General features: G+C 41.8%; 2 protein-coding genes and 1 long non-coding RNA gene across 18 annotated transcripts in view; 2 read left to right on the top strand and 1 right to left on the bottom strand.

The window, feature by feature from the left end:
- The window catches only part of GPN1 (GPN-loop GTPase 1), a 22,253-nt gene extending 7,554 nt beyond the window's left edge, over positions 1-14,699 (top strand). For all 4 annotated transcript variants that reach the window (XM_081797023.1, XM_081797024.1, XM_081797022.1 and 1 more), the window contains 9 exons: positions 657-735; positions 951-1,045; positions 1,994-2,039; positions 2,667-2,813; positions 3,910-3,992; positions 5,670-5,709; positions 6,560-6,650; positions 11,221-11,328; positions 12,764-14,699. In XM_081797023.1, the coding sequence (XP_081653149.1) occupies positions 657-735; positions 951-1,045; positions 1,994-2,039; positions 2,667-2,813; positions 3,910-3,992; positions 5,670-5,709; positions 6,560-6,650; positions 11,221-11,328; positions 12,764-12,849 (775 nt within the window). In that variant the 3' untranslated portion in view covers positions 12,850-14,699. The remainder of the gene's footprint in view (positions 1-656; positions 736-950; positions 1,046-1,993; positions 2,040-2,666; positions 2,814-3,909; positions 3,993-5,669; positions 5,710-6,559; positions 6,651-11,220; positions 11,329-12,763) is intronic.
- Positions 14,700-16,313: 1,614 nt separating this feature from the next.
- SUPT7L (SPT7 like, STAGA complex subunit gamma) lies at positions 16,314-26,985 on the bottom strand. 13 transcript variants are annotated; one of them, XM_081797000.1, is made up of 6 exons: positions 26,656-26,983; positions 25,852-25,932; positions 24,400-25,007; positions 19,955-20,279; positions 18,433-18,670; positions 16,314-16,973 (listed from the first exon to the last, which is right to left on the bottom strand). In XM_081797000.1, the coding sequence occupies exons 3-6, from the start codon at positions 24,810-24,812 to the stop codon at positions 16,711-16,713; spliced, it is 1,239 nt and encodes a 412-aa protein (XP_081653126.1). In that variant the 5' UTR covers positions 24,813-25,007; positions 25,852-25,932; positions 26,656-26,983; the 3' UTR covers positions 16,314-16,710. The 13 variants fall into 13 exon arrangements, with proteins under 13 accessions (XP_081653126.1, XP_081653130.1, XP_081653128.1 ...); XM_081797004.1 differs by having other exon boundaries at positions 26,723-26,983; XM_081797002.1 differs by having other exon boundaries at positions 26,772-26,983.
- On the top strand, positions 16,881-22,724 carry LOC145715968 (uncharacterized). Its single transcript, XR_014138295.1, has 2 exons — positions 16,881-17,001; positions 18,355-22,724. It is a non-coding gene; the product is annotated as an uncharacterized LOC145715968 (long non-coding RNA).
- Positions 26,986-27,023: the final 38 nt, after the last annotated feature.

Raw genomic sequence — 27,023 nt, 5'->3', positions numbered from 1 at the left:
TTTTTTTTTTTTTTTTAAAGATTTTATTTATTTATTTGACAGAGACAGAGACAGCGAGAGCAGGAACACAAGCAGGGGGAGTGGGAGAGGGAGAAGCAGGCTTCCTACTGAGCCGGGAGCCCGATGTGGGACTCGATCCCAGGACCCTGGGATCATGACCTGAGCCGAAGGCAGTCGCTTAACCAACTGAGCCACCCAGGTGCCCAGCTACAGTCACTTTTAGAATATTTCCATCACCTCAAGAAGAAACCCTGTATTTAGCTATTACTCCCCTATCTCTCTATTCCTCCTTCCCCTCCTCCACCTTCACCCCCACCTCCACCCCAAGAGACCAGATGGTTTCCCAAGAGATTTGCCTTCTCGTTTTGTTTATCTCTCATCTTTAATGCAGTGTGTTTCTAAAACTATCACAGTTTCTCTGTGATCATTTGCAGCAGTTTGTGGACTGCTGCTCCTGCCTGGTAGCGTGAATATTGGACATTGAACAGAGCCCAGGGGAACGTGGTATATGTTTTAAGGGCAGTGGGAGGAAATTAGACTTGACAGTGTGAAGAGGTTCCAATCTTGGATAACCAGATGTTCAGTGTTTTGTGTGCTGGAATATCTTTCAGCATTACACAAGTGTAATACTTCTTTAATGGTTGTTCTTGACACAGATATGTCTTGATTGACACACCTGGACAGATTGAGGTGTTCACGTGGTCAGCTTCTGGGACAATCATCACTGAGGCCCTGGTGAGTACTGTAGGTCTGGTTACTGAGAGTAACTAGAGAGTTAGACTGGTTAAGCATCTTTTTATTGCATGGGACCTTATATGGGAGGGAGTTGTGGAAGCTCTGTACACCCTGCCTAAGGCGGTTCTCCCTTGCTAAGTAAGGAAGGTGGGAAAAGAGTTTGGGGATAGGTCATGAGCCCTTTGACTAAGGCTGTGATTATTTTGTGGCTTTAGGCGTCCTCATTTCCAACAGTTGTCATTTATGTAATGGATACATCAAGAAGTACCAACCCAGTGACCTTCATGTCCAATATGCTCTATGCCTGCAGGTAATTGATTGCTGGTGGGCATGCTATTACATCAAGGGAGGAGGCCTCTTCTTTTCTCTTTTGTATTTGAGTCCCGAGTACTTACCAACCTGGATTTGTGCTCATTCAGATGTGCCCCTCAGTTTAGTAGTTGTAAGCTGGGGAGAGGTTAGAAGAGAAAAGAGACACATGTGCTGGCATTCTCTATGAGCAGCTTCTCATCTTCCTCCCTTGCTTGTTATAGAAACAGGTCGTGTATGAATATGAACCTTTTGGTAGTTGCTCCTAGTTGAATGAAACAAGTCTAAATAGAATAGAGCCCTCTGGTCTAAATGCTCCTTTTCTGTGTTATGACATGTAGAGTTAAATTATAATGTGAGAGCTTATGAATAAAGAGATTTTTCTATAATTCCACAAAGCACAAGTTTGCCCCAGCTTGGTGTCATTGGGGACAGAAGGACATGCCTCACTAGGGTATGTGAGTGCAGTAGACATAGGAACAAGGAGAACTATTATTAAATGTGAGAGAATTTACTTGGGGTGTACACAAAAGCCATCGCCAGCATTTGTGCCTTCTCATATGACTAGGGTATCCCTTCTTGTTAGATTCAGGAAATCCTAGTCCAAATAGAAATCTGATGATTGATAATGTTTTTTGTTTCCATATTTATTGTTTAAAAGACAGTTATTTGGTAAAAACAACCCTACAAAAAAAGCATACACAAAAAACAAGATCAGTATCAAAGCATTATTACTCCAAGAAAGAGAGAATGTGTGTGTGTTGTTTGCTTGAGGGTAGGTGGTGGTTTTTCCTCTTGGGAGAGGAAACTGAGGGCTGTGTGAGAATGGATACGTATATGTGGAGTCTGAACCCATTCCACTTCTCTTTACTCAGTTCCCACGGACTGACACTGGGCAAGCAGGAGCGTAAGTGTTTTTACTAATAGTGTCTTGATATTTGATTTTCAGCATCTTGTACAAAACCAAGCTGCCTTTCATTGTGGTTATGAATAAAGTAAGTGGATCCTTCCTTCAGTATTTCTTTTTCATCAGAACCTTGTGTTATTGGAAGGTTTGGGTAGGTGAGGATTTTCACATGTTGGAGAACAGATTCAAACTTATCTGAAACAAAGTCATGAGCACTTGTAGCAGAAAGATTGAATCAGATTGAATGAATATTTATCAGTGGCTCTCATCAAAGTATTTTTAAACTAGATAGAGTAGCCCCTCAACTGTAGTGTATAGGTTATCCCTCAGAATTGCATTGTATATGGGGGAGGGGCTGCTAGTTTATTGGCAGTCACAATTAAAACAGAAAACTTCACTGTTGTTGGGTTGACAGCTAGGATTCAAGAGACTACATGACTTCAGAGCCTGGAATATGCTGGCATCTACTGTCGCCATGGTCACTTGGCAGTGGATAGTGAAGGGTCTGCTTCAACCAAGAGAACACATATCTTCATTTCATTATTTACAGTAGTCTTGGCCCTTTATGGTTTGTTGTAGTGGAGGAGGAAATGGTGAAAGCAGAGAAAAAATACATGAATAATTGCTTTGTTGTCGCCACTTAATTAAAATTTTTTCGAAGTTTGATATCTAACCACATCTCTGGTTGCTAATAGTTGACTTCTCTGTGGTACAGACTGACATCATTGATCACAGCTTTGCAGTGGAATGGATGCAAGATTTTGAGGCTTTCCAAGATGCCTTGAATCAAGAGACTACATACGTCAGTAACCTGACTCGTTCAATGAGCCTGGTGTTAGATGAATTTTACAGCTCACTTAGGGTAAACTTTCTCCTCTCCTTATGCTGACAGTCCCTTCAGACAATCTCTTAATCCATAGGGCTGGTTTTGAACCTGTCTTAGAAAAGAAGTTCGTTACCTTCATTAAAAAAGCATTTAAGCATTACTTATAAAAATGGGAGTTTTATGGTTGTTTTTTTTTCATTCTTTTGCGTGTTGTTGTCCAGTTTGAAAACTGGAGGTTTAAAAGATAAATAAGGTAGGGGCGCCTGGCTGGCTCAGTCACTAGAACATATGGCTGGCTCTTAATCTCAGGGTCGTGAGTTTGAGCCCCACTTTGGGCACTGAGATTACTTAAAAAAGATAAATAAGGTAAAGACCCAACCTTCAGAGTTTATGGTTTAGTTTGAAGAGAGGGCTACACACAGAATTGAAACATAATATATTGTGCTAAGGACCTTACGAAGATTGGAGGTTGAGGCTCATGCTGGTAAAGGGCAGATCACTCTTGAAATGAAGGATTTTGGAGGATATATCATTAGAGGTATGCTTTGAAGGAAGGGTACGATTTATTTTTTATTTTTTTAAAGATTTTATTTTTTATGTGTGTGTGTATGCGCGTGCGAGAGAAAAAGCACACACATGAGTGGGGGAGAGGGGCAGAGAGAGAAGCAGACTCCCCGCTGAGCAGGGAGCCCAATGCAGGACCCTATCCCAGGACCCTGGGATCACGACCTGAGCCGAAGGCAGACGCTTAACCGACTGAGCCACCCAGGCACCCAGGAAGGGTACGATTTATATAAGCAAAAGTGTGTTGGGGTGGCAGGGAGGATGGTAATTGCCCAAGCAAAGGCACTGCGATACTAATTTTTATAGAAAACAGTGGTTGGATTTGACAGGGAATAGATGACAAGTCTTGCTACGTGTTTCTCCTCTTTTTTTTCTAGTCCTCTCTTTTCCATAGACATCTTTCCATGGCTTTTGAGTATGTGTGCTGTTTTGTTTTAGCTTCACTCTTTGTCAGAGACTTCTTGAAGTATCTAAACAACTTTTATGAAGATTTTATGATATTTGAACAAAGTAATATACACCATTTAAAAATATACAGTTTCCTCAGTGGTACTGATGCTTTTGACAGGTGGTGGGTGTGTCTGCTGTTCTGGGTACAGGCTTAGATGAACTCTTCATGCAAGTCACCAGTGCTGCGGAAGAATATGAAAGGTGAGGATAAAGAAAAATCCTGTTGATGACATTTTTAGTAACGTACAATCTAATATGGTAGCAGTTTTGTCAGCAAAGCATTTTGGTTTTCATAGTATAGGTATTATGTTTGCCATGTGTATGTGTACTGCATCTGTATGTGCACACTTAGGGATAACAAGTCCCCATTAACCTTTTTTAAAAATAGGAGTACAAAACCTTCGCTGTATTGAATGATTAAGAGCAGGAGTCTTCAGACTTTTTGTAAAAAGCCAGATAGTAAATATTTTAGGTTTTTGTGGGCCATACGATCTTTGTTGCAACTGCTTAACTGTCATTGTAGGGCAAAAGCATCCATAAATAATTTGCAAATGAATGGGCATGGCTGTGTTCCAATAAAACTTTATATACAAAAATAGACATGATTTGGCTTGTTTGCCACATTGGCTGACCCTGGATTAAGAACATAGACTTTGGAGTCAGACAGACATGGGTTGGATTTCTATTTTCTCCACTGAATAAATGAGTGGCCTTAGCAAGTTTTCATCATTTGTAGATCAGGGATAATAGCATTTATTTATTTATTTATTTATTTTTTAAGATTTTTATTTATTTATTTGAGAGAGAGAGAGAACATGAGGAGGGGGTGGGCAGAGGGAGAGGGAGAAGCAGGCTCCCCACTGAGCAGGGAGCCCGATGCGGGGCTCGATCCCAGGACCCTGGGATCATGACCTGAGCCGAAGGCAGACGCTTAACGACTGAGCCACCCAGGTGCCCCAGGATAATAGCATTTATTGTTAAGGTTGTTGTGAGCATTATTTGAGAAAATATATCCAAGCACCTAGCACAATTGCTGACACATAGCAAGCACACTTCATGATAAATGGTGGTTATTACTGTTATCATGGTTAATACTGGAATTCTGTTTACTTACAGGAAAGTGTAATCAGAGCACTTTCCTTGGGCTGGTGGCATGATAATTGGCCACTTACTAGCATGTTCCTTTGGCTTCATACTTAGCAAGATTCTAACAACCACATGGTGGTTTTTAGACACATTATTTTCATTTTGATTCATCAGACAAGGGGTCTTTCTGTGTGTTACCAAAGTCTTAGGATAGACCTTTCTGTATCCTTTTGTAACTGCCCAGATAAGCCACATAATTACATATTGGGCTTCCTGAGCCCAACAGGCCTCCCTTTTTTTTTTTTAATTTATTTGACAGAGAGAGAGCGCACGCACAAACACAAAAGCAGAGGGAGGGGCAGAGGGAGAGGGAGGAAGCAAGCTCCCCGCTGAGCAGGGAGCCCAATGTGGGGCTCGATCCCAGGACCCTGAGATCATGACCTGAGGCGAAGGCAGACGCTTAACTGACTGAGCCACCCAGGCACCCCAGGCTCCCTTCTTTTATTCATCTTAGTTTTATCCAAACAAATGATGAGCTCATGAGTCATGGATTCTAGAGTTAATCCTTCCAGGCCAGCAGTCTTTTGTCTATTTGGGGTTTCAGGGTGGGGGCAAGCACCTTGACTTTTAATTCCATAGGGGTATAATCTCCGTGACTGACTGGTTACATACAATGTTCAGTGAAGTAAGGTCTTCTGTTACTGTCAGGGACCTAGGAAAATAGAAGTGATGTGGGGGTGGGCAGGACAGATTATTAAATAAAGGAATTTAGAAAGTGTTTTCTCTTTCCAGGGAGTATCGTCCTGAATATGAACGTCTGAAGAAGTCAGTGGTAAGAGAGGAGGCTATTTGTGTATTTTGGACCACTAAAATATAACTTTAAACCATGCACTAATCCTCCTGCCATAAATCCTTTGTTTTGGCTATCAGTGTATGTTTTAGATGTTTGTTATTTAAATTAGTAAATTTGTATGTGTGCTGTCTAGATGCAGAAGGGCCCCTTAATTATTTTTCTTCTCTTTATTTGAAGTTTTTTAAATCTGATTTTTCCTGTTACATTTGCTAAGCACTTCTTGGGCCCCACCCCCCTCCTACTCCCGAGGCTCATTTAAGGACTGGTTATAGAATTTTAAGAGAAAAGAGGTGGTTCACAGTGCTTATTCCAAATAATCACTTGGCCTGCCCTCTTCAGCTGCATTGGGCCCCTTACCACTGCTATGTCTGCTTGAGGGTTCTTTTGATGTGTTCTTGTATCCAGTTTCTGAAACCTCTAATTCTGTCTGCAGAGCCCTCTAGTCTGAACTTGTGCTCCTCTGGGCCCACACTGCTTGGTGTTTCTGTATCTGCGTCAGTGTTTCTTACCTGCCTGAGTGTCTAAATAGCCTCTAGTATTTGTATATTTAGTCATCTCTTGTTAGAAGTCTGGCATCTAACTTGGGGCTCTTTTTTTTTTTTTTTTAAGATTTTATTTTATTTATATTTATTTTGGAGAGAGAGTGAGTGCGTTAGTGCGGGGTGGGGGGGAGGGTGGAGGGAGAGAATCTTAGGCAGGCTCCACACTCAGTGACCCTGAGATCATGACCTGAGCCAAAATCAAGAGTTGCACGCTTAACTGCCAGAGCCACCCAGGTGCCCCTAGGACTCCTTCTTTAATATGAAGATATTTTTCTCTGTATGTACAGGCCAGTGCACAGAGCCAGCAGCAGAAGGAACAACTGGAACGCCTTCGGAAAGATCTGGGCTCTGTAGCCTTGGACACAGGGACTGCCACAGGTATTGGAGGGTCTCTTGGTGTTAGGAACTAAAAGGAGGATATGCCTACTTCCACTGAGCAGGAAGATACTTATATTTAAGAGAGAGAAAAGGATAAAGATAAAGTGGTGTTTGAGATTGATGTATCTATTTATTTTTTATATCACATTTACTTTGTGTGTGATTTGGAAAGGTAAACTCCTGAAACTTGTATATAACTATACCACTTTGATTTCTTCCTCTTCAGGTAGTTTTTGCTTTACTTTGGCAAGATACTTGATATCTTCTCTATTTTCTTAAATATTTTTTAAAAAAACTTTAGTTAACATACAGTGTATTGTTAGGTTCAGGGTAGAGTTTAGTGATTCATTAGTTGCATACAACACCCAGTGCTCATTACATCAAGTGCCTTCCTTCACGCCCATCACCCAATTACCCCGTCCCCCCACCTACAATTTTCTTAAATACTTTTTACTCTCCAACCCCTGCGTTGTTTTTTTTTTTTTTCCTGTTTATTTTGACCTGCTTTCAGATTAACAGAAAAATTGTGTGGCTAGTATAAGAATTACTATATACCATTCAACCAGATTCGCAAAATGTTAACATTCTACCACATTTACTTCATTCTTTTTCTTTTTCTCATTATGTATGACTTATATATAAGCATATAAATATATTTATAAATAAAATATATATTCCTTTTTTCAAAATCATTTAAGAATAAGTTATAGACTTACTCTTGAATATTATCCTTGAATATTTGAGTATATTATTTCTAAAAACAAGGATATTGTTTTATATAAGCTCATTACTAAAAATTAGGAAACTAACTCTGATAACTGTTGTCTGATGTGTTCCTTATTTAGATGTAGCCATTTGCCCTGTGTAGCAGGAGAAAATCCTGGATCTGCATTGCATTGAGTTATCTTGACTCTTGTTCTCCTTTAATCTGGAATGGTTCCTTTGTTTTTCTTTGTATTTCATGGTAGTGACAATTCTGAAGTGTATGAGACAGATACCTGATAGAATGTTCCTCAGTTTGGGTTTGCCTGACACTCCCTCAGGACTCAGTTCAGGTGGCTCATTGGTGGCAGCACTTTACAGAAGGGAAGTTGTGATTTCTCCATGCGTAACGTCCAAGGCCCACGATGTAGATTTGTCCCATCATTGGTGATGTTAGTTTTGATTACTCGCTTAAAGTGGTGTCTGCCAGGTTTTTCATTGTAAAGTTCTTTCTCCCTTTATAGTAAGTCTTTTTTTGGGTGATGCTTTGAGACCATGTGAATATCCTTCTAATTTTCACATGTTTACCCACTAGTTTTAGTATCCATTAATGTAATAGGGATAGTATCCATTTTTCTGTGATGCCTGTTAGAAATATTTTCTGTTTGTCACTTGTTTTTTGACTTTGTCCATGGTGTTATTTTGCCAGGTGAAAGTTTTTGTTTTGATGTAATCAAATTTACTTGCCTTCTTTTTTACTGCATCTGGATTTTGATTCATAATTGGGAATCCCTTATCTATGCTGTGCTAAAGAGGAATTTACTCATGTTTTATTGTAGTACTTGTATGGTTTCATTATATGTATTTATTTATTGAGAGAGAGTGAGTGAGCGAGAGAGAACATGAGTTGGGGGAAGGGGCAAAGGGAGAAGGAGAAGCAGACTTCCCACTGAGCAGGGAACCCAATGTGAGACTCAGTCCCAGGACCATGGGACCATGACCTAGGCTGAATGCAGACGCTTAACCCACTGAGCCACCCAGGCACCCCACTGTCTACATTTAAAGATTTTTTTTTTTTTTTTAAAGATTTTATTTATTTATCTGAGGGAGAGAATGGGAGACAGAGAGCATGAGAGGGAAGAGGGTCAGAGGGATAAGCAGACCCCCCGCTGAGCAGGGAGCCCGATGTGGGGCTCGATCCCGGGACTCCAGGATCATGACCTGAGCTGAAGGCAGTCGCTTAACCAACTGAGCCACCCAGGCGCCCTACATTTAAAGATTTTTATTTATTTATTTGAGAGAGAGAATGTGCCAGTTATCCCAGCAGAGGGGAGGAACAGAGGGGGAAGGAGAGGGAGGGGAAAGAATCTCCAGCAGGCTCTGCACTAAGCACGAAGCCCAAAGTGAGCCTTGATCTCATGACCCTGAGATCATGACCTGAGCCGAAACCAAGAGTCAGGGGCTTAACCAACTGAGCCACCCAGGTGCCCCTCATTTTCTGCATTTAGATCCCTGATCCATTTAGAGTTTATTCCTGGGTATGGTGTAAAGTATAAGTCTGTGTTACCTTTTTCATAAAGTTGTACCTGCACGGTTTCTCAAAAAGTCTACCTTTGCCCCAGCGATCTGAGATGCTACCTACATGGTATACTAAAGTTCCATGTGTACTTGGGTGTATTTTTGGACTTGCCATTTTATTCTTCTGGACTATTTGTCTGTACCACACTGTTATAATTACGTAGGGCCTTTATAGAATGTTTTTTTTTTAAATTTTATTTATTTATTTGACAGAGAGAGACACAGCGAGAGAGGGAACACAAGCAGGGCGAGTGGGAAAGGGAGAAGCAGGCTTCCCACGGAGCAGGAAGCCCGATGCGGGGCTCAATCACAGGACCCTGGGATCATGACCTGAGCCGAAGGCAGACGCTTAACGACTGAGCCACCCAGGCGCCCCTTCCTTTATAGAATGTTTTAATGTCTGCCATGGCTAGTCCCTTTTCATATTTTTCTTTTTTAGTGTTTCCGTGGCTATTCTTGCATGTTTGTTTTTCCACATGAACTTTAGCATCAACTTATTTAGTTTGCTAAAAAAACTTTTTGGTATTTTTATTGGTATTGCATTATGTATGTTAATATAGGGTGAACTGCAGACTCATGTTGAATCTCTCTATCCAAGGATAAGGAATATGTTTATATTTTTAAGTGTATTTTTGTATTTTTCAGGAGTTTTCCCTTGTGGTTTTTGCATAGTTTTTGTTAAAATTTTCCAAGTATTTTATCTTCTTTGTTAGTGTTGAAAATGGGATTTTCTGAACCACTGTATCTTCTAACTGGTTATGTTTGTGTATATGAAGGCTTTTCATTTCCATATATTAGTCTTTTTATTTTGCTACTTTACTGAATTTCTTTGTTTTTTAATATTTTTTAAAGATTTATTTATTTGAGAGAGAGTACACGTGCAGGGTGGGAGCGGCAGAGGGGGAGGATGAGGAAGAGAGAAAGAATTGGAAGCAGACTGTGTGCTGAGTGAGGAGCCCAGTGTGGGGCTCGATCCTGTGACCCATGAGATCATGACCTGAGCCGAAACCAAGAATCGGTTGCTCAACCGACTGAGCCACCCAGGTGCCCCTGAATTTTCTTATTGTTTGAATTAATTTTGTCATTGATTCTTAGGGGTTTCTAGGTTGGTGCTCATATTTAGTATCTATGCGCCCCCACCCACCCACACTTATGGATGGACTGGCCTTTAAAGGAATGAAGTTCTGTTCACGACAGCTTTTGCTGTATCTTTAGTAGACAACAGCAAAGCCACTTGGAGCGGGGAGATGCTAGAAACTGACGGGGTTTACCAGTTATGTGAACTCACCTGGCTGTCTTTGTTGTGCACCCCAGTGACATAAATTTCTGTGCTCATCACTCAAGAATATGTGAAGTAGCACATGTTAAATCTGCTGCAAAAGGTCTTCCATACTCAGATAACCTGTTAAAGGTTGGGGACTTGCAGTAAATTATTTGGGGAAAATCACAAGTATAGCTGGGCACAGACTTAAGCACTGACTGTTAGCACGCCATGTCACCATCCTTCTTCAGGGCCACAGTCCCCTTGAGATTTGCGCCCCTTGATGTTACCACTGTTGGCCTCCTCCATCCCCAGCTGACTTCTCTCCAACTAGGCTCCTGAAGAGAGTGGTCATGTCCTCCCGCGGCTCCAGGATACTGGGCATCGCTTTAGGTTCTGAGTCCAACCCTTGCAGTCTGAATTCCCTGCACAGAAATGAAGTGATTCGACTTTGATTGGCACTTAGCCCTTGTTCAGTTTCCGAGTAGGGAATTTGCCTCTATTAGTATATTCAATTTCCCATTTTCCTCCCTCCCTCTTTTTCTTGAATAATATCCTGGCTCCTTTACTCTCTGTCATTTCACCATCTATTCTCTTCAGACCCTCAGAACTTAAATTTCCACCAGGAATATTCCTTAGTACTCTACACTTTTACGCTGACTCATCACACACTGCATCTGCTCAGATACCTTTAGTCTTCATAGGAAAAACTATAGCCTCTTCTAAGCTGTGAGCTACTAAAACGAATGATGTTACTACCAGGACAAGATACCTGAGAATTATTTTCCTCAGCTTAAAAATAGCACCTTTTGGGTTACTGGGATCCTGAAAGCATTTTGTGAACTACACTACTGTAAAATGTTAAGTGGTATTAAAACAATAATACATTTAGAAGAGGTAAGAGTCAGCATTTATATTTATCATGAGCATTTTCATCCTGCTAATTTATAATCATAGTTACTGAATCAAAATCACCTTTCGGGGAGACATAGGTTCATGACATGCTACTGACAGGTGTTTTCTCCGTAGACAGCTTATCTCCTGCACTTGACCCTTCTGACTTGATCCTGACTCGGGGAACTTTGGATGAAGAGGATGAAGAAGCAGATAGTGATACTGATGATATTGATCACAGAGGTGAGAGGTGGCTGAGGTGGCTCATGAGAAGAGAGTAGCTGCTTATCCCCACATTGTTTGCTCAGGAGCTTTCTTGTTGAGAGAAACCATATAGATGCAGCCAGAGTGATAGGGGAGAGAAAGATGGCACCCGATACAGCAGTGGGAAAGAGTTCCATATATTGAGTTCCTGGCCTTTCTACTGAATGGTTAATACTGAGCTCATTACAGGCTTTTTGTTAGTCTCTTGTCTTCTCATCTTTAGGTCCTAACTCAATTTGAGAAATCCAGCATTTTTGTTTTGTGTAATTACTGTTTTAAAAATACATGAGGTGGGGGGCGGTGAAGAATGCATAAGGAGGCCTCAGCAGACCGAAACCAGTTAGAAGGGACTGTAACACTGAGGATAGAATGGCTCTGGAAACCCAAAAGGGTTCCACCTGGCATAGTTTTATGTACTGTGAACAGAATCTGTTTCTTGAAACAACGCTTTTTGGTTCTAGCTATGACCGAGAGCAAACCTCTCTTTACCATCCAGTGTGCCGGATGCTAACATCTAAACTGCCTCATTGACTCAGATTTATTGAGGTATAATTTACAAACAGTAAAGCTCACCCCCCCTTTTTTTTTTTTAAAGATTTTTATTTATTTGACAGAGACACAGCGAGAGAGGGAACACAGCAAGAGAGGGAGTGGAAGAGGGAGAAGCAGGCTTCCTGCTGAGCAGGGAGTGTGATGTGGGGCTCGATCCCAGGACTCTGGGATCATGACCTGAGCCGAAGGCAGACGCTTAACGACTGAGCCACCCAGGTGCCCCTAGTTTGATGAGTTTTAACAAATATATGTGCACTTGTAACAGCCATCATAGTCAAGTTCCTCATGCTTGTTTTTATTCAGTCCCCTTCCTGCACACTTAGTTTTTGGCAATCACTAATCTGATTTCTGTTCCTATAATTTTGCTTTTTCCAGAATGTTGTATAATTAGGATCACAGTATTTAGCTTTTTGGATTTGACTTTTTTTCAGTCCGTGTAATGCTTTTGCAATCCATCCATGTATCAGAAGTATGTTCTTTTTATTGAATAATATTCCATGATGTGGCTTTTACCACAAGTTGTTTGTCCATTCATCAGCTGATTGCCATTAGGGTTGTTTCCAGATTTTAGTTATTATGAATAAAGTTGCTGTATATGTTTTTCTTGGTTAAAAATACCTAGGAGTGGGACCTCATTTTAGTTACTCAATGAGGGAGATATTCTCCACATTTACAGGTGAAAGAAACTGTAAATTTTGGGCAACATGATAAATAGAGCATGCTTCTGGGAGATATTTCCTCATTGTGAGGAGTGAACACGTAGTTTATTAGAAGCAGAGTACTATTTCTGATAGATTGGTGACAGCAGCTCTAATCTATCTAATGGGAAAGTTAAAAAGACTTGACCTTTTTTTCCTTGTAGTTACGGAGGAAAGCCGTGAAGAGCCAGCATTCCAGAATTTTATGCAAGAATCAATGGCACAGTATTGGAAGAGAAACAACAAGTAGTTTCTAGAAGTCCAGAATTTTGGAACTCTGTGAAGGAACTATCCTAACCTCTGATTGGGGGCTACTATAAAGGACAATTTTGTTCAGAGTTAGCAGAGTTTTTCTTATAGGGAAATTTGACTTAGATGCAGCCAGGGATAGAAAACCATTGGACCTGGCAGGTAGATGCAGGTTCCCCTTGGCCTGTCCCTTGGATTTATGCAAGGAAGGATATTCTGACTATTCTTGGATGCTGATATCCCTTCAAACCTAAAGCTTCAAGTTTTATCATTTGAACTTAAGTACTTTTGCTGCTGATGGATGGAACAGCAAGAACTTTTCACTTCAAATCTCTGTCAGGTTGGATCTGTATTCTACTTTCCCAGCATCTTGCCCTTGACCCTGTACCATGAGTTCCCCTCTTTTTAGCCGAAAGGGAGTGGAAACATGAACTTGCCCAGGGTGGCAGTGGAGTCTCCTTGGCAACCAATCAATCTTGGGTACAAAGTGTGGGGGTAACTCACTATAGGACAACAGGTTCATTGAAGAAAGTGAGCAAAACATATGACTAATGAATAAGAATCCTGCTTTGGATGATGACTTGGATAAAGTGTTTTTTTTTTATTATTTTTTTTTATTCTTATGTTAATCCCCATACATTACATCATTAGTTTTAGATGAAGATAAAGTGTTTTTAATTTTAACTTTGTTGTAAGCCTGCCTGTCATAATTTCAAATAAGAAAATTATGTAATTGCAAGTAGGTTCGCCTCTATTCAACACAGAGGTTTAAAGCCACATGTCCAAACCTGTCTCAGTAAAGAGGGGATGTTTACTAAAGTCTCCCATGTACACATACCAAGTAACCAGGTACAGAGCTAGGCACCGTTTCTATTATACTTTAAGGTGAAGTATCCTTTGTGATTTATTCAAAGACCATGGATTTGGGTAAGGTGCACATTCCATATATAATAGCTTTGGTAAGGCAAACCTTCCACATTCTTCACAGTATCTTAAAACATAGTGTATTTCTCTTAAGGAATTTTATCCATGCCTAATCTGTACTCCAATTCAGCAGTTCTCAAGTATGATCACTGGACCAGAAGCATCAGCATGACCTGGAAAATTGTTAAAAACACAACACTTAAGACCTGAATCAGAAACTGTGGGAGTGGGACCTAGAAATCTGTTTTAGTAAGTCCATCAGGGAATTCCCATGATGTTAAGTTTGAGAACTGCTCTAGCTAAAATAGCCTGTGATAGTTCCAGGCCAGGAGAATCTCAGGTATCTTAAAATGACCTGCTTTATCAGAGTACCTAACCTTGACCATCTGGTGCCTATTCTCCAATGTAAATATTCTAAAAAGTATTTTATTTTACCATTAAGTATTAATTTCAGTGTTCTGCACCTATAGATTATATACTTATAGATATTAATTTCAATATTCTATACCTAGAAGCCACTAGTCTTAAAAATTTGAACCTGTTCAAGAGGAAACCATCTTGCAAAGCAAGGCTCTGAACATACTTGGTTTTTCCCCTTAGTGCTTTGAATACTTCCTTAAAAAAAACTTGTCTGGGGGCTTCTGGGTGGCTCAGTCAGTTAAGTGTCTGACTCTTGATTTCAGCTCAGGCCTTGGTCTCAGGGTCATGAGTTCAAGCCCCACACTGGGCTCCATGCTGGGCATGGCGCCTACTTAAAAAACAAAACAAAAAAACCCTTGCCTGGCGTATGCCTTAAGCTCCACTCCATAAGGACAGGGACAAAGTCTTCCTCATCTTTGTATCCCTTGCACAAGAACCAGTACATAATAGCTCAATAAATGTTTGCTAACTGAATGAATTAAATACTAGATGACTACTTTATGGAAACTGCCTGATGTCTGCTTTCATAAATAAACGGGAAAATGAAGCTAAGCGTGGAATGGGAGTTCAGAGAAGTGTACTAAGGATTGTGCAATTAGCAAATTTATAAGTTATCAGAGTTTACATTGTAATCTCATTTTACTGCTATTGCATTTTTTAAAAAAGATTTTATTTATTATTAGAGAGTGTGCATGCTTGAGAGGGGGTTGGGGCAGAGGGAGAACCAGACGCCGGGCTTGATCTCACGACCTTGAGATAATGACCTGAGGTGAAGTGAGACGCTTAACCACCTAAGCCACCCAGGCATCCCTGCTTTCACCTTTATTCTCAGTGCCTGGGACATTTAAGTCATTCAATAATGTATTAATTAAAGTTGTGCCTTGATTTTGGTCTCTTAAAAGAATGCTGTAAATTTCAAAAGACTGTATTCTGCACCCAAAAACCAAACTTCAGTATTTAACATGCTGGCATCCACTACCAAGGCATAAAACACACATTTGCTAATTACTCCTATAATTCCAGTGCTAATCATTCACTTGATAAATACTGACTGCAACCATCAGATGCCAAGCAGGGCAGATACTGTGATGGGTAATGATGTAAAGTTGAGGACATGATGTGAAGGAGAAAGAGGTGTACTGTTAGCCTTTTAGAGGCTGCCCAGCCAGCATGAGCACAGTGCAGATGCTGAATTCTGGTACAGGAATGGACTGCTGTCCTCTGATGGCCGAGTAGATGCAACGAATACAATCAGCACAAGTCTGTCCTTGGGCAGGTCCTCTTTGCTCATTTCCAATGGAGAAAAATGAAGGAAACAACTGAAAAAAGGTGCAGGTGAAATATCTTTAAAAATCTGAATGGAGGGGCACCTGGGTGGCCCAGTTGGTTGGGCATCTGCCTTCTGCTCAGGTCATGATCCCAGGGTCCTGGGATTGAGCCCCACGGTGGGCTCCTTGCTCAGGGGGGAGCCTGCTTCTCCCTCTGCCTGCCATTCCTGCTTGTGCTCTCTCCCTTTCTTTGTCTCTCTGACAAAATCTTTTTTTTTTTTTTTAAAGATTTTATTTATTTATTTGACAGAGAAAGACACAGCGAGAGAGGGAACACAAGCAGGGGGAGGGGGAGAGGGAGAAGCAGGCTCCCCGCAGAGCAGGGAGCCCCATGTGGGACTTGATCCCAGGACCCTGGGATCATGACCTGAGCCGAAGGCAGTTGCTTAACCGACTGAGCCACCCAGGCGCCCTCTCTCTGACAAAATCTTAAAAAATCTGAATGGAAATAAGAAAATGACAAAAAGGATGAGGGTAGATGGGAGTAAGTCTAACAAAGAAGAGGGGCGTGCCTGCCTGCTCAGTTGGTAGAGTACGTGACTCTTGGGGTCGTGAGTTTGAGGGGTAGAGTTTACTTAATAAAAAAGAAGGAAGAAGAAATGATGTGGACAAGATTAGGAGGGCTGTCTGAAGGAGCACCACAGACCCCTGGTTTTGTGAGACATGAGCAGCAAAAAATTTAAAAAAGACTACTGATGGATAAGGGGATTCACTATTTCCTGTTAGGTTTTAGTACCAGGTTCCCAAAGATTTGACCCCAAAGTGAAGCAAGTTCAATGAAAAAACTGGCATGTAATATCAGCATATATTTACTTGTGAGTCTTTTCAAGCACAGCTTTGAGGTTTGATAAGAATCTCAATCTGTATAACATCCCTGCGATATGAGCCAAGCTGTATGATTCTTCTCAGTTGTGCAAAGGTAAAAACATCAGTCAGGGACAGTGCTTTGGTCTCCCGATTACCATCCCAGTATCATGAACTGTCTGTGAAAGGTGGCTTGGTTGTGGAAAAGTACAAAAACTAGCTGTAAAAGTAAAATGCAAACTTGTTTGGTTAAATCCAGCTCCAATGAAATCAGGAAAATCCACTTGTTTACTGAGTCAAATCACCTTTTATGGAAACAAATTTGAATACACCAAGGTTTTATGGTGGGTTTTGTAGGTCTGGAGAGAAAGTCTCCCCTTTTCCTTTTATATTTTCCTCATCCTCTTCTTGCAGCGCTGGTTGAAAACAGGGGAGGATCCCATGAGGCTATCCGTGGAGTGGGAACCATAGCTGCTGTCTGAGTCATCAGGGCTCTGGGGGATCCCAGCTTCACTCATCCCGGACATGGGCTCCTCGAAGACATCGCTGCCCAGCACGCCATGCCCAGAGACGTTGCCTTCTTCGCTCTCCTGAGGCTCCATTTTCACATGGGCCAGATTCCAAAGAGGGGAAGCATTTACCTCCGTGCCTAGCAATGGAAGAGAATACAATTAGTGGTAAGCTAAGGCTGGAACACAGCAGAACAAATATTTTACCCGGGGCAGATTCCTAGCCTTGGAGCTCAGACTTACACTTTGACTCTACTTGGCTGGAGAATATGGTGGTTATTCTCTGTTCCAAAAACTACCAACTCTGAATATTTTCCATTCCACTTCCTCCCCCCTCCTTTACCCCACCTCACCCACCTGCCATTTCTCTTAAACCAGGGAAGTAGAACTACGTAGGTGGGAAGATTCTCTGTCTCATGGCCCAAAGGCAGGCATAACCACAGGCTCTTGTTCAGGGGTTAAGTTTCTTCCTTCCTTCCTTCCTTCTATAAGGCTGTCCTGTTTTCTTGCCTTTTGTTTGGGTCCATGGTCCTCTCTCACGTTAATGAAGTTCATGATCACTACAAAACACTGGCAGCAGTTCCCAGACTGCTGAAAACAGACCTGGCTCCTAAATCTGCAACAATTTCTCTTTGGCCCTCCTGTCTCTGTTCTGGCAGTGCTATTCTGTGGTTATTACTTCTTCCATGGTGAAAGGCTCTCTGCTCAACACTTTAAAAAATGTGGCCTAATTCTGTTTAGGATTTGTTACTTGTATCATTTGTGCATTGATGAAATGACAATTTATATTGGAGTAGAACTGAGTATCTAGACTAATTTGCAGTCTAACTGACTTAAGGATCGAGTCAGCCTGGTTCCTAAGGTGATCACAGAGTCTGGAAGAAGAGGCCAGCTGCCTCTGACTAGATAGCCCCTTTTTTTTTTTTTTTTAAAGATTTTTATTTATTTATTTGACAGAGAGAGAGAGATAGCGAGAGCAGGAACACAAGCAGGGGGAGTGGGAGAGGGAGAAGCAGGCTTCCCGCTGAGCAGGGAGCCCGATGTGGGGCTCGATCCCAGGACCCTGGGATCATGACCTGAGCCGAAGGCAGACGCTTAACGACTGAGCCACCCAGGCGCCCCTAGATAGCCCTTTTTCAGTCCCTTTCAGCTCCAATCTGTTGGGGGCACTCTAGCAAGGAAGCCCAACTATTCAAACAGCCTTGAGCAATTGGCCTTCCTCCATCTATCTGGAAGTTGTCTTACAAGCATCAGGAAAGACAAATACAGCATACTAAGGGACGAGGGGGACATCTGCCCATCCAGCTCGGTCAGCTACATTGGCTCCAGTACTCAACAGCAGAGTTGAGTGCACCTACATCCTAACTAGGAATTATTTTAAAAGAATGTCTGTAAAGTTGTGCTAGTCCTCCCTTCACTAATTTCAAAGAGAAGAATGTTGATAGATCTAGATCAGTGAGGCTATATGTTTTTAGACTTTCCATTCTCTTGCCCACCCCCACTTTTTTCTCTCATCTCCAGAGTTTGATTCCAAAATGCAAAAAGTGCTGAATCAGATTGGCAGATCTCCCAGAATCAGAGTCAGTTGATTTCTCTTACTTGAAGCCTGTGGCGAAGCCTCAACCTCCAGGTTAGATGGGAAGCGCTCGCTCTGAGCCCCGAGGACCCCCATGGGCAGTGACTGGTCTCCAGAAGCAAGGTCAGCCTCCAGTTCCTCACTGACAGGGAAGGTGATGTCGCTCACAGGTTCTTCCTTGATCTTTACAGGTTTAGTGTCCTCTGTGGCCTTCTCAGGATTGACAATCCTTTCATACTCCTCAGAGAGTTGCTTACTAATCTGTTGGCAAGCAAGAGTTAGTTTTTCAAAGGAATGTTAAAAGCAAGGTGGATGGTCAGCTTGTGGTATCCCATGGAAAAGCCAACATAATATGAATATGCATAAAGCAACCACTGCCAATGGAAAGAATTTTTTTTTTTTTTACTTTTTTTTAGAATCGTAGACACATGGAAGGATTCGTTTAAGGTGTTGAGTTTGCATTTGTCAATGACAGAAATACGTAAAGAAAAGTCATCTTGTATAAAAGTGTCTGTGTATCATTAATTAAAAGTTACATAAAGGTAAAAGAGACTTTGTTAAAGATAAATCAGAATGGGGACAAAAGATTACATTTTTTGGGGCGCCTGGGTGGCTCAGTCGTTAAGTGTCTGCCTTCAGCTCAGGTCATGATCCCAGGGTTCTGGGATCGAGCCCCGCATTGGGCTCCCTGCTCTGCGGGAAGCCTGCTTTCCCTCTCCTGCTCCCCCTGCTTGTGTTCCCTCTCATGCTGTCTCTCTCTCTGTCAAATAAATAAATAAAATCTTAAAAAAAAAAAAAACAGTCAAAACTTGCTTAAAAAAAAAAAAGATTACATTTTTTGGCTGTAAAGACTAACAGTTGACATAGGTACCTTACATGGATAATGAAGGGTGTAGGAAATCCGGATCACTTAGCGAAGACTTTTTTGTGGGGTGTTAAAAATTCCTTATCATATTTAGATTTGGGGAAACCAAAACAATGAATAAATGACTTGCTTAAGGTCACAAGGGTTGAAGAGATTAGATATTTCTGGCTGTAACCAAAAATGGTATCTCTACCCCTTACTCCACCCCTGGGCAGTATCACCTCATTCTGTTTGGTTTTGCTTTTCATGGCACTTGACGCCATCCAGAATTGTTTTGATCATTATTTATTTGTTTTGTTTCCCTCGCAAGAATGCAAGCCCCAGGATCTTGTCTTATTAACCGCTGTCTCCCACAGTGCCTGACTCTCACAGTAGGCACTCAATAAGTATTTGTTGAAAAAAGCATGCTAGCCACATTCTCTCTGACTCCATATTCCTATCTATAATTTCTTCCAGCAGAAGTGTTATCAATAAATGCAGCCACTCATTGACTAAAGGAGGCCCTAGGGTCTGGCCAGGTCAGTGATGAAGCCAGTGGAACACAGCCAGGGCCATGAGGAGAGCAGATCAAGTCCACTCTCTTCCAAGACCCCATGCTCTGTTCTCTAGGGCAAGTGTGGGATCCAGCTGAACACCCCTGGATTACACATCTTTACCCGATTCTCCCAGGGTGACCTCACCTGTAGCATGTAACTGTGATAGTCCTTGATGCGGTGCTGCCAGAACTTCTGGAGGGAGAGCACGCTGCCAATGCCCACCTCGTGGAATACTTGCTCCATAACGTCAGGGAAAGGAGTCTGCCCGAGCCGGGCTTCTCGATCCACAGTGAAGCGCAGCAACTTGGTGAATTTAAGGCAATACTCATGTGCGACATCAGTGAGGGTCTCCAGGACACTTTCATTAGCACACTCAAAGCCCGCGTGGGCCAGGATTGTGGCCACTGCCTGGTAGAGGAGCTGCCGGCAGGAGTGCCAGCTGAGTTCAGTCACGGGTTCCCCCCTCCCGCTGAAAGGGGAGACATGGCAGGGTTATTAGTGCTCTTGTGAAGGGGTGACCTGTCCTGTCTCCCTAGGAGTTTTACAATTTCAGTCAAACCACTGGCTCAGCTTTCTAGGGGAATTCTCTGCAGTTACAGAGCCCTGTTTCATCTTGCTGCTGCCAGGGCATGTCTCAACAACCCACAGTCACCTCTGAGCTCCTCCAATTACATGAAGACTTCATAGGCAATACATATCTACAATAAACAATATAAAAGTATCAGGTGAAGAGGAAGTTTTCTTTTACCAACTGCTCAACTTTGATCACTTTTAGGATACAATAAAATGTAACAGGATAGCTCAGGTACAGCTCAAGAGTGCTCTAATTATTTCACCACAACATAGTTTCCTCATATGCTGGATGATATTTGGAGTTTAGAAATTCGAAGTCCCAATTAGGAGATTCTTATACAACTACAACAGACCATTTGTAAAACTGGGAAAGCAACTTGATTTTAAGAAAGCAATCTAAAATATTTATTTTTTAAGATTTTATTTATTTATTTGACAGAGCACAAGGAGGCAGAGCGGCAGGCAGAGGGAGAGGGAGAGGGAGAAGCAGGCTCCCCGCTGAGCAGAGAGCCCGATACGGGGCTTGATCCCAGAACCTGGGATCATGACCTGAGCCGAAGGCAGACGCTTAACCGACTGAGCCACCTGAGCCACCCAGGCGCTCCAAAATATATACAGTTTACAAATCATTTTTATCCTATCCTATGCAAAGAAATGGGTAGTAGGTCCATACTATGATTCCCATTTGGCAGGTTTGAGAAACTGAGGTTTAGAGGCACTGACCTGCCAGAAGCTGTTTAGGTATTATCAGAAGGTGGGGCTTCTGACTTCAGATCGCATGTTCTTCATAATATACCATTTTGCCCCTAATCACTGCTGTAGAAATCTTAATCTAAGAAAAAATTTCAAAAAGCTGTCTGATCTCCTAAAAATAACTTTTAACAAACTTCTAATTATGAAAATTCCTATTTTCTGCCTCCCTCTGATGAGGACGTAAATGGATTAAATTAGAAGTTGATGCAAAACTATAAAATGCTAAATAACAGCATCAATTTAACATGATGGACAATATTATTTTGTTAAAACTAAATTGCCTTCAAAATGTAAATATGATTGGAGGGGTAGACGAACCATGAGAAACGATGGACTCTGAAAAACAAACTGAGGGTTCTAGAGGGGAGGGGGGTGGGAGGATGGGTTAGCCTGGTGGTGGGTATTGAGGAGAGCACATTCTGCATGGAGCACTGGGTGTTATGCACAAACAATGAATCATGGAACACTACATCTAGAACTAATGATGTAATGTATGGGGATTAACATAAGAATAAAAAAAAATGTAAATATGGTACTATCAGTATGGAACAAGTTTTTTGAAGTTGGCCCTATCTGTACGAACATGTGCCAAGCATGCAATGATACAGTTATCCCTGCCTTTTTCACTATTCCAAGGACTTCAGAACCTTCAATTATACAGTGCACCAGGACATCATCTGGCCTTCATTTGGCCCAACTGCAACCCTTACATATTAAGTCCATTTCTGTTCTTTTCTCATTAATTTGGGACAGTTCAAATAGTAGTAACTATTATCACCAATAGCAGATGCAGTAAGTGTTACACAATATTACTTATGAATTTTTTTTTTTTTTTGCCAAACATATTTAACCTGAATCTAAACTTGAGGAAATAATCAGCAAATCCAGTGAGTGGGACATTCTACATTCCAAATGACCTGAACTCTTAAAAAAGATTAATTATCATGTTTTTTAAAAAAGGAGGAAGGAGAGTTTTGGTTTAAAATACACTAAACAGAGGCACCTGCGTGGCTCAGTTGGTTGAGCTTCCGACTCTTGGTTTCGGCTCAGGTCATGATCTCAGGATTGTTGGACTGACCCAAGTCAGGCTCCTCGCTCAGAGGGGAGTCCGCTCTGGGATTCTCTCTCTCCCACTCCCCTCTGCCCTTCCCCCTGCTTGCACACACTCTTTCTCGCTCTCTCAAATAAATTAATTAATTAAAAAAAAAAGACACTAAACAACCAAATGCAATTCATGAATCTTTGTTAGATTCTGCATTAGGGAAAAATATATCTACAAAAGATATTTTGCAGACAACTGGAGAAATCCGAATATGGGGATTTATTAAGTGATATTATTTAATTAGTGTTCATTGTCTTTGGTGTGATAATGGTATTGGGATTATGTAGGGAATGTTTAAGAATTAAGGGGTGAAATACTGGGATATGTGCAACTTTAAAATATTTGGCAAAAAAAGTGTACGTGTATCTGTTTATGTTTGTTATGCATATATTTATGTGTGTATATGTGTGTATACATGCTTATACATATGTAAGAGAAAATAAATGTGGCAAACTGTTAACAATTGGTGAATCCTGGTAAAGAGTATTTGGGCATTTCTTGTACTGTTATTTAAATTTTTCTTTGGTCTGACAAATTGCAAAATGAAAAGAAAAAGTAATTATTTGGCACCAAATGCAAACTTACATACTGAAGCCCAATAGAGGCATTAGGTTATAAGGCAGTCATTCAGAAGATATGGAGCAGGGCTTCTCAAACTTAAATAGACATATGAATCTTCTGGAGATCTTGTTAAAATAAAGATTCTGATTCAGCAGGCTGGGTAGAGCCTGCGACTCTGAATTCCTAATAAGTTCCCGGGTGATGTTGATGCTGCTAGTCTCAGATCAGATTTTGAGTAGCAAGGATCAAGAACATTTTTATATTATTTCTTAAGTGATGTTAACAAAATGAAAATATAGTTGAACCCTTGAACTATGTGGGGTTAGGGGTACTGACCCCCTGTGCAGTTGAAAATCCACAAACAGCTTTGACTTCCCCAAACTTAATGACTAATAGTCTACTTTTTAAAAAAATTTTATTTTATTTTAGGGGTGCCTGGGTGGCTCAGTAGGTTGAGCGTCTGCCTTTGGTTCAGGTCATGATCCCAGAGTCCCGGGATCAAGCCCCTTGTCAGGCTCCCTGCTCAGTGGGGAGTCTACTCCTCCCTCTGACCGTCCTCCCTCTCATGCTCTCTCTCTTTCACTCTCTCTCAAATAAAATCTTTTTTAAAAAAAGTTTATTTTATTTTTTTAGTAATCTCTATACCCAAAATGGAGCTTGAACTCAGGACCCCGAGATCAAGAGTCACATGCTCTTCTGACTGAGCCAGCCAGGTACCCCAATGACTAATAGCCTACTATTGACTGGAAGCCTTAGTGATAACATACACAGTCGATTAACACTTATTTTGTACGTTATATGTATTATATACTATATTCTTATAAAGTAAGCTAGAGGAAAGATGTTAAAATCATAAGGAAAATACATTTACAGTACTGTACTGTAAAAACATCAACATGGGGGCGCCTGTGTGGCTCAGTCGTTAGGCGTCTGCCTTCGGCTCAGGTCATGATCTCAGGGTCCTGGGATCCAGCCCCGCATCGGGCTTCCTGCTCAGCCAGGAGCCTGCTTCTCCCTCTCCCACTCCCCCTGCTTGTGTTCCTTCTCTCGCTGTCTCTCTCCGTCAAATAAATAAATGAAATCTTAAAAAAAACCAAAAACCAAAAAACAAAAACATCAACATGTAAGTGGACCCACACAGTTTAAACTCATGTTGTTCAAGGGTCAACTGTACACAATTAAAAAATTCTTATATAGAACTTATGGATTCCTAATAATATGAGAATAAGTCCATGAATCTCAATTTGAGGACACTGAGCTAAACCCATAAAATACATTTCAAATTAAACAGAAAGACTACGCTCTGAGGACTGAGGCCATGGCTTATTTTACATACTGGTGTAGTACCTTGCTCCTAGGAAAGTGTTTGGCACGTAATAGGCACTCAGTAAATATTTGCTACATCAAAAATAAAAGATACACACTCTGGATTTGGAAGATCAGAATTCAAGTCTTAGACTTCCTACTAATTACCTGAGCAACTCTGGCCATGTCAATTACCCTTATCCTCAGTTTCCTCATGGAAATATTATTACATTCTTAACAGTGCTGTTGTGAAGGTTTTTTGAGAAAAGTAAGATATAGCAAAGCCTTGTCTTACCGATAAAAGTCACTCTCTGGGTCACTGTGCCGGATCTGGAATGGTGCATTGGGATTCTTACAGTCTAAAGGCAGGAGGTCATCAGGAAGAGGAGGTGACCCCGGGCAAGAGGGAAGAGGTTCACTGTCTTCAGTCTTTACACCTTCTGTCTGTTGCTGACTCTGGGCCTGAGCGGTGGCAATGAGATTGCGCAGACGTCGGTTGTGCTGGATCAGCTGGATAGTATGGATGGTGAGGCTGCATGGCTCTGAGGGGATGTCCAACATTGTGGGGGGCTTGGGCTTGTTGGCTGAGGGTTGGTGCAGGGGTGGGTCATGGACTTCTACGAGACGGAACTCCCGTGGGAGCAAATCAAAGGAACTTCTGTTGGTCTGGCTTGATGAGATTGGTATCTCTCCCCAGTATCTCAACATTTTGGAATAAGAAAGGAAGAACTTTCAAGTTAAAAATAGTAGTAAGCTAAAAGCAGTGTTTTTAAATCTCTAGGTTAAAGGCTTCTCTAGTGAAAAATATGAAGTCTAGCCAGTTATTTACATAAAAAGTAGGCTGTTCAAGACCACTCAGAAAATGTCAGTGTCATCAACACTGTAGGACCGAAGACGTTCTCCCTGAAGAAATTAAGAGAAATACAACTGTTAGATGCCAGTCATCCCCAGTCACATACAGTGACAGTTCCTACTGGACTGAACCACAGGTGGAATTTGGATCATTAGTAGACTAATAGCTGCAATAGTATCAGGAGCATTAGTGTCCATGTTTTCCATCTCACCCCACTAACTCATTACTAGAACTATCATCATGCTCAATCCTGAACAATTTGCAAGGCAAGATACTTAAATGAGACCTGGAATATTTCTCAGAGTATCTTGACACATCTGTCCTGAATCAGTAGGAGAAAGGGGAATAGAGTTAAAGATAGGAAGAGGTGGTTCTTATTGTGTGTGTGTCAAACACAGGCAACCTTTTCCCTGGTCCTGATGGAAAAATTTCTTTCTTTCTTTCTTTATATTTATTTGACAGAGAGAGACACAGCGAGAGAGGGAACACAAGCAGGGGGAGTGGGAGAGGCAGAAGCAGGCTTCCTGCTGAGCAGGGAGCCCGATGTGGGGCTCGATCCCAGGATGCTGGGATCATGACCTGAGCCGAAGGCAGATGCTTAACGACTAAGCCGCCCAGGCACCCATGATGGAAAAATTTATTGACCAGTAATCTAACTGGTCTTATGCATTCAATTTCTGACACATACAGGGAAGAATCTGAGTGATTTCTGCTGCTTCCAAATTTGTATCCCTTACCTCCAGTGTCTCCTTGTATCTAGTCTATTCTCCAGTGCTGTTAGACTTAATCTTTTAAAAACTCAGATCTAATGGCTTCTCGTTGCCTATTGGAAAAAGTCAGCCAGAATTCTTGGGCCTATCATTCATCAAAATCTGCAATCTGGCTTCAACCCACCTTTCCAGGTTCATTGCCCATATGTCTCTTCAAATGCCAGGCATTACAGAAGGAGACAAAGACCACTGCAAGATCCCTGACCTGAGGTGAGGGAGAGAAATATACACCACATTTCAGTATGAAAGCATGCAGTAAGGACTGTTCTAGAGACACAGACATGGTGCAGTGGAAGCACAAAGAGGGAGCTTCCTGGAGGAAATCACCACCCTAGTTCTAACAATATCATACTACACAGTTAATCTTGAGAATGTCATGTATTTCCAGTTGATCCTTTAAGTTGTGATCTCTGCCAGAAATGCCCTGCTGCCCACCACATCCCTGGTAGACTTGTATTCACTCTGAAGAATAGTTTAAGTCACCAATCTCCATCACCTCCCCAGTAAATCTTCATTATATTCTCATAACACTTCCCATGTCTCCACCACAGCGTTTATACCTGGATTTAAACTAGGACTTATCTCAATCGAGTTTATTCTCCCAATCAACCCCCCACAACCATGATCTATGTACCCTGTCTGGCACACAGTGTATCTGGCATTTATTGAGTGCTTACTATGTGCCAGGCTTTGCCTTTATTGTTTAATTCAATTTCCCCAACTACCCCAGTTTTTAGATGGGGAAGCTGAGGCCCACTGTCTTGCCCAATGTCACAAATGAGGGAGGGAGAAAATCAAGACAGGCTCTGGAGTCTGTACTCTTAACCACTACACTATGCAGTCTCAATAATTGGTTTCGGAAAAAAACAAAAGGAACAAAGAAACGGATCAACGAAGGGACCAAAAAAAAAAAAAAAAAAAAAATCACCCTATTCCTTAATTTCACCGAAAAGAGCAAGAAGAATAAGCAGCAAGTTCAAAGAATGCCCAGGCACCGCGGGGTCTCCTCGGTCACGGTCAGCAGGCGCAGGGTCCTGGAGTCACCTGATGCCGGCGGCGGCCGGGAAACGAGGAGGTCTGGACCTGGACCGCGGCAAGGAAGCGTTACTGTTCACTGCCCGTCTTAGGAGCTGGGCTGCACGACTGTGTGACTCCGAAAGGCCTGAGGCGAGGGTCGCGCCAGGCCCAGAAGGCTGGCTTGTTGATGAGGGGTCCTAGGCTGCCGGAAGCACTTCTTCTCAATCGGGCTATGCCACAGGAAGTTATTACAATTCGGTTGCAACCTCTAAAGATGTC

This window comes from Leptonychotes weddellii, chromosome 10 (genome assembly GCF_054177405.1).
Source record: "Leptonychotes weddellii isolate Sample4059 chromosome 10, ASM5417740v2, whole genome shotgun sequence".
NCBI classification, from domain to species: Eukaryota; Metazoa; Chordata; class Mammalia; order Carnivora; family Phocidae; genus Leptonychotes; species Leptonychotes weddellii.
This window is presented reverse-complemented; position numbering and strand designations above follow the sequence as displayed.

Coding starts and splice junctions, on each gene's coding strand:
- SUPT7L (XM_081797005.1), bottom strand. CDS start 24,812: ATGTTGAGATACTGGGGAGAGATACCAATCTCATCAAGCCAGACCAAC. Junction 20,280..24,399: donor CCAGAGAGTGACTTTTATCG/GTAAGACAAGGC, acceptor CTCCCCTTTCAG/CGGGAGGGGGGAACCCGTGA. Junction 16,974..18,432: donor GGCTTCGCCACAGGCTTCAA/GTAAGAGAAATC, acceptor TTCCATTGCTAG/GCACGGAGGTAAATGCTTCC.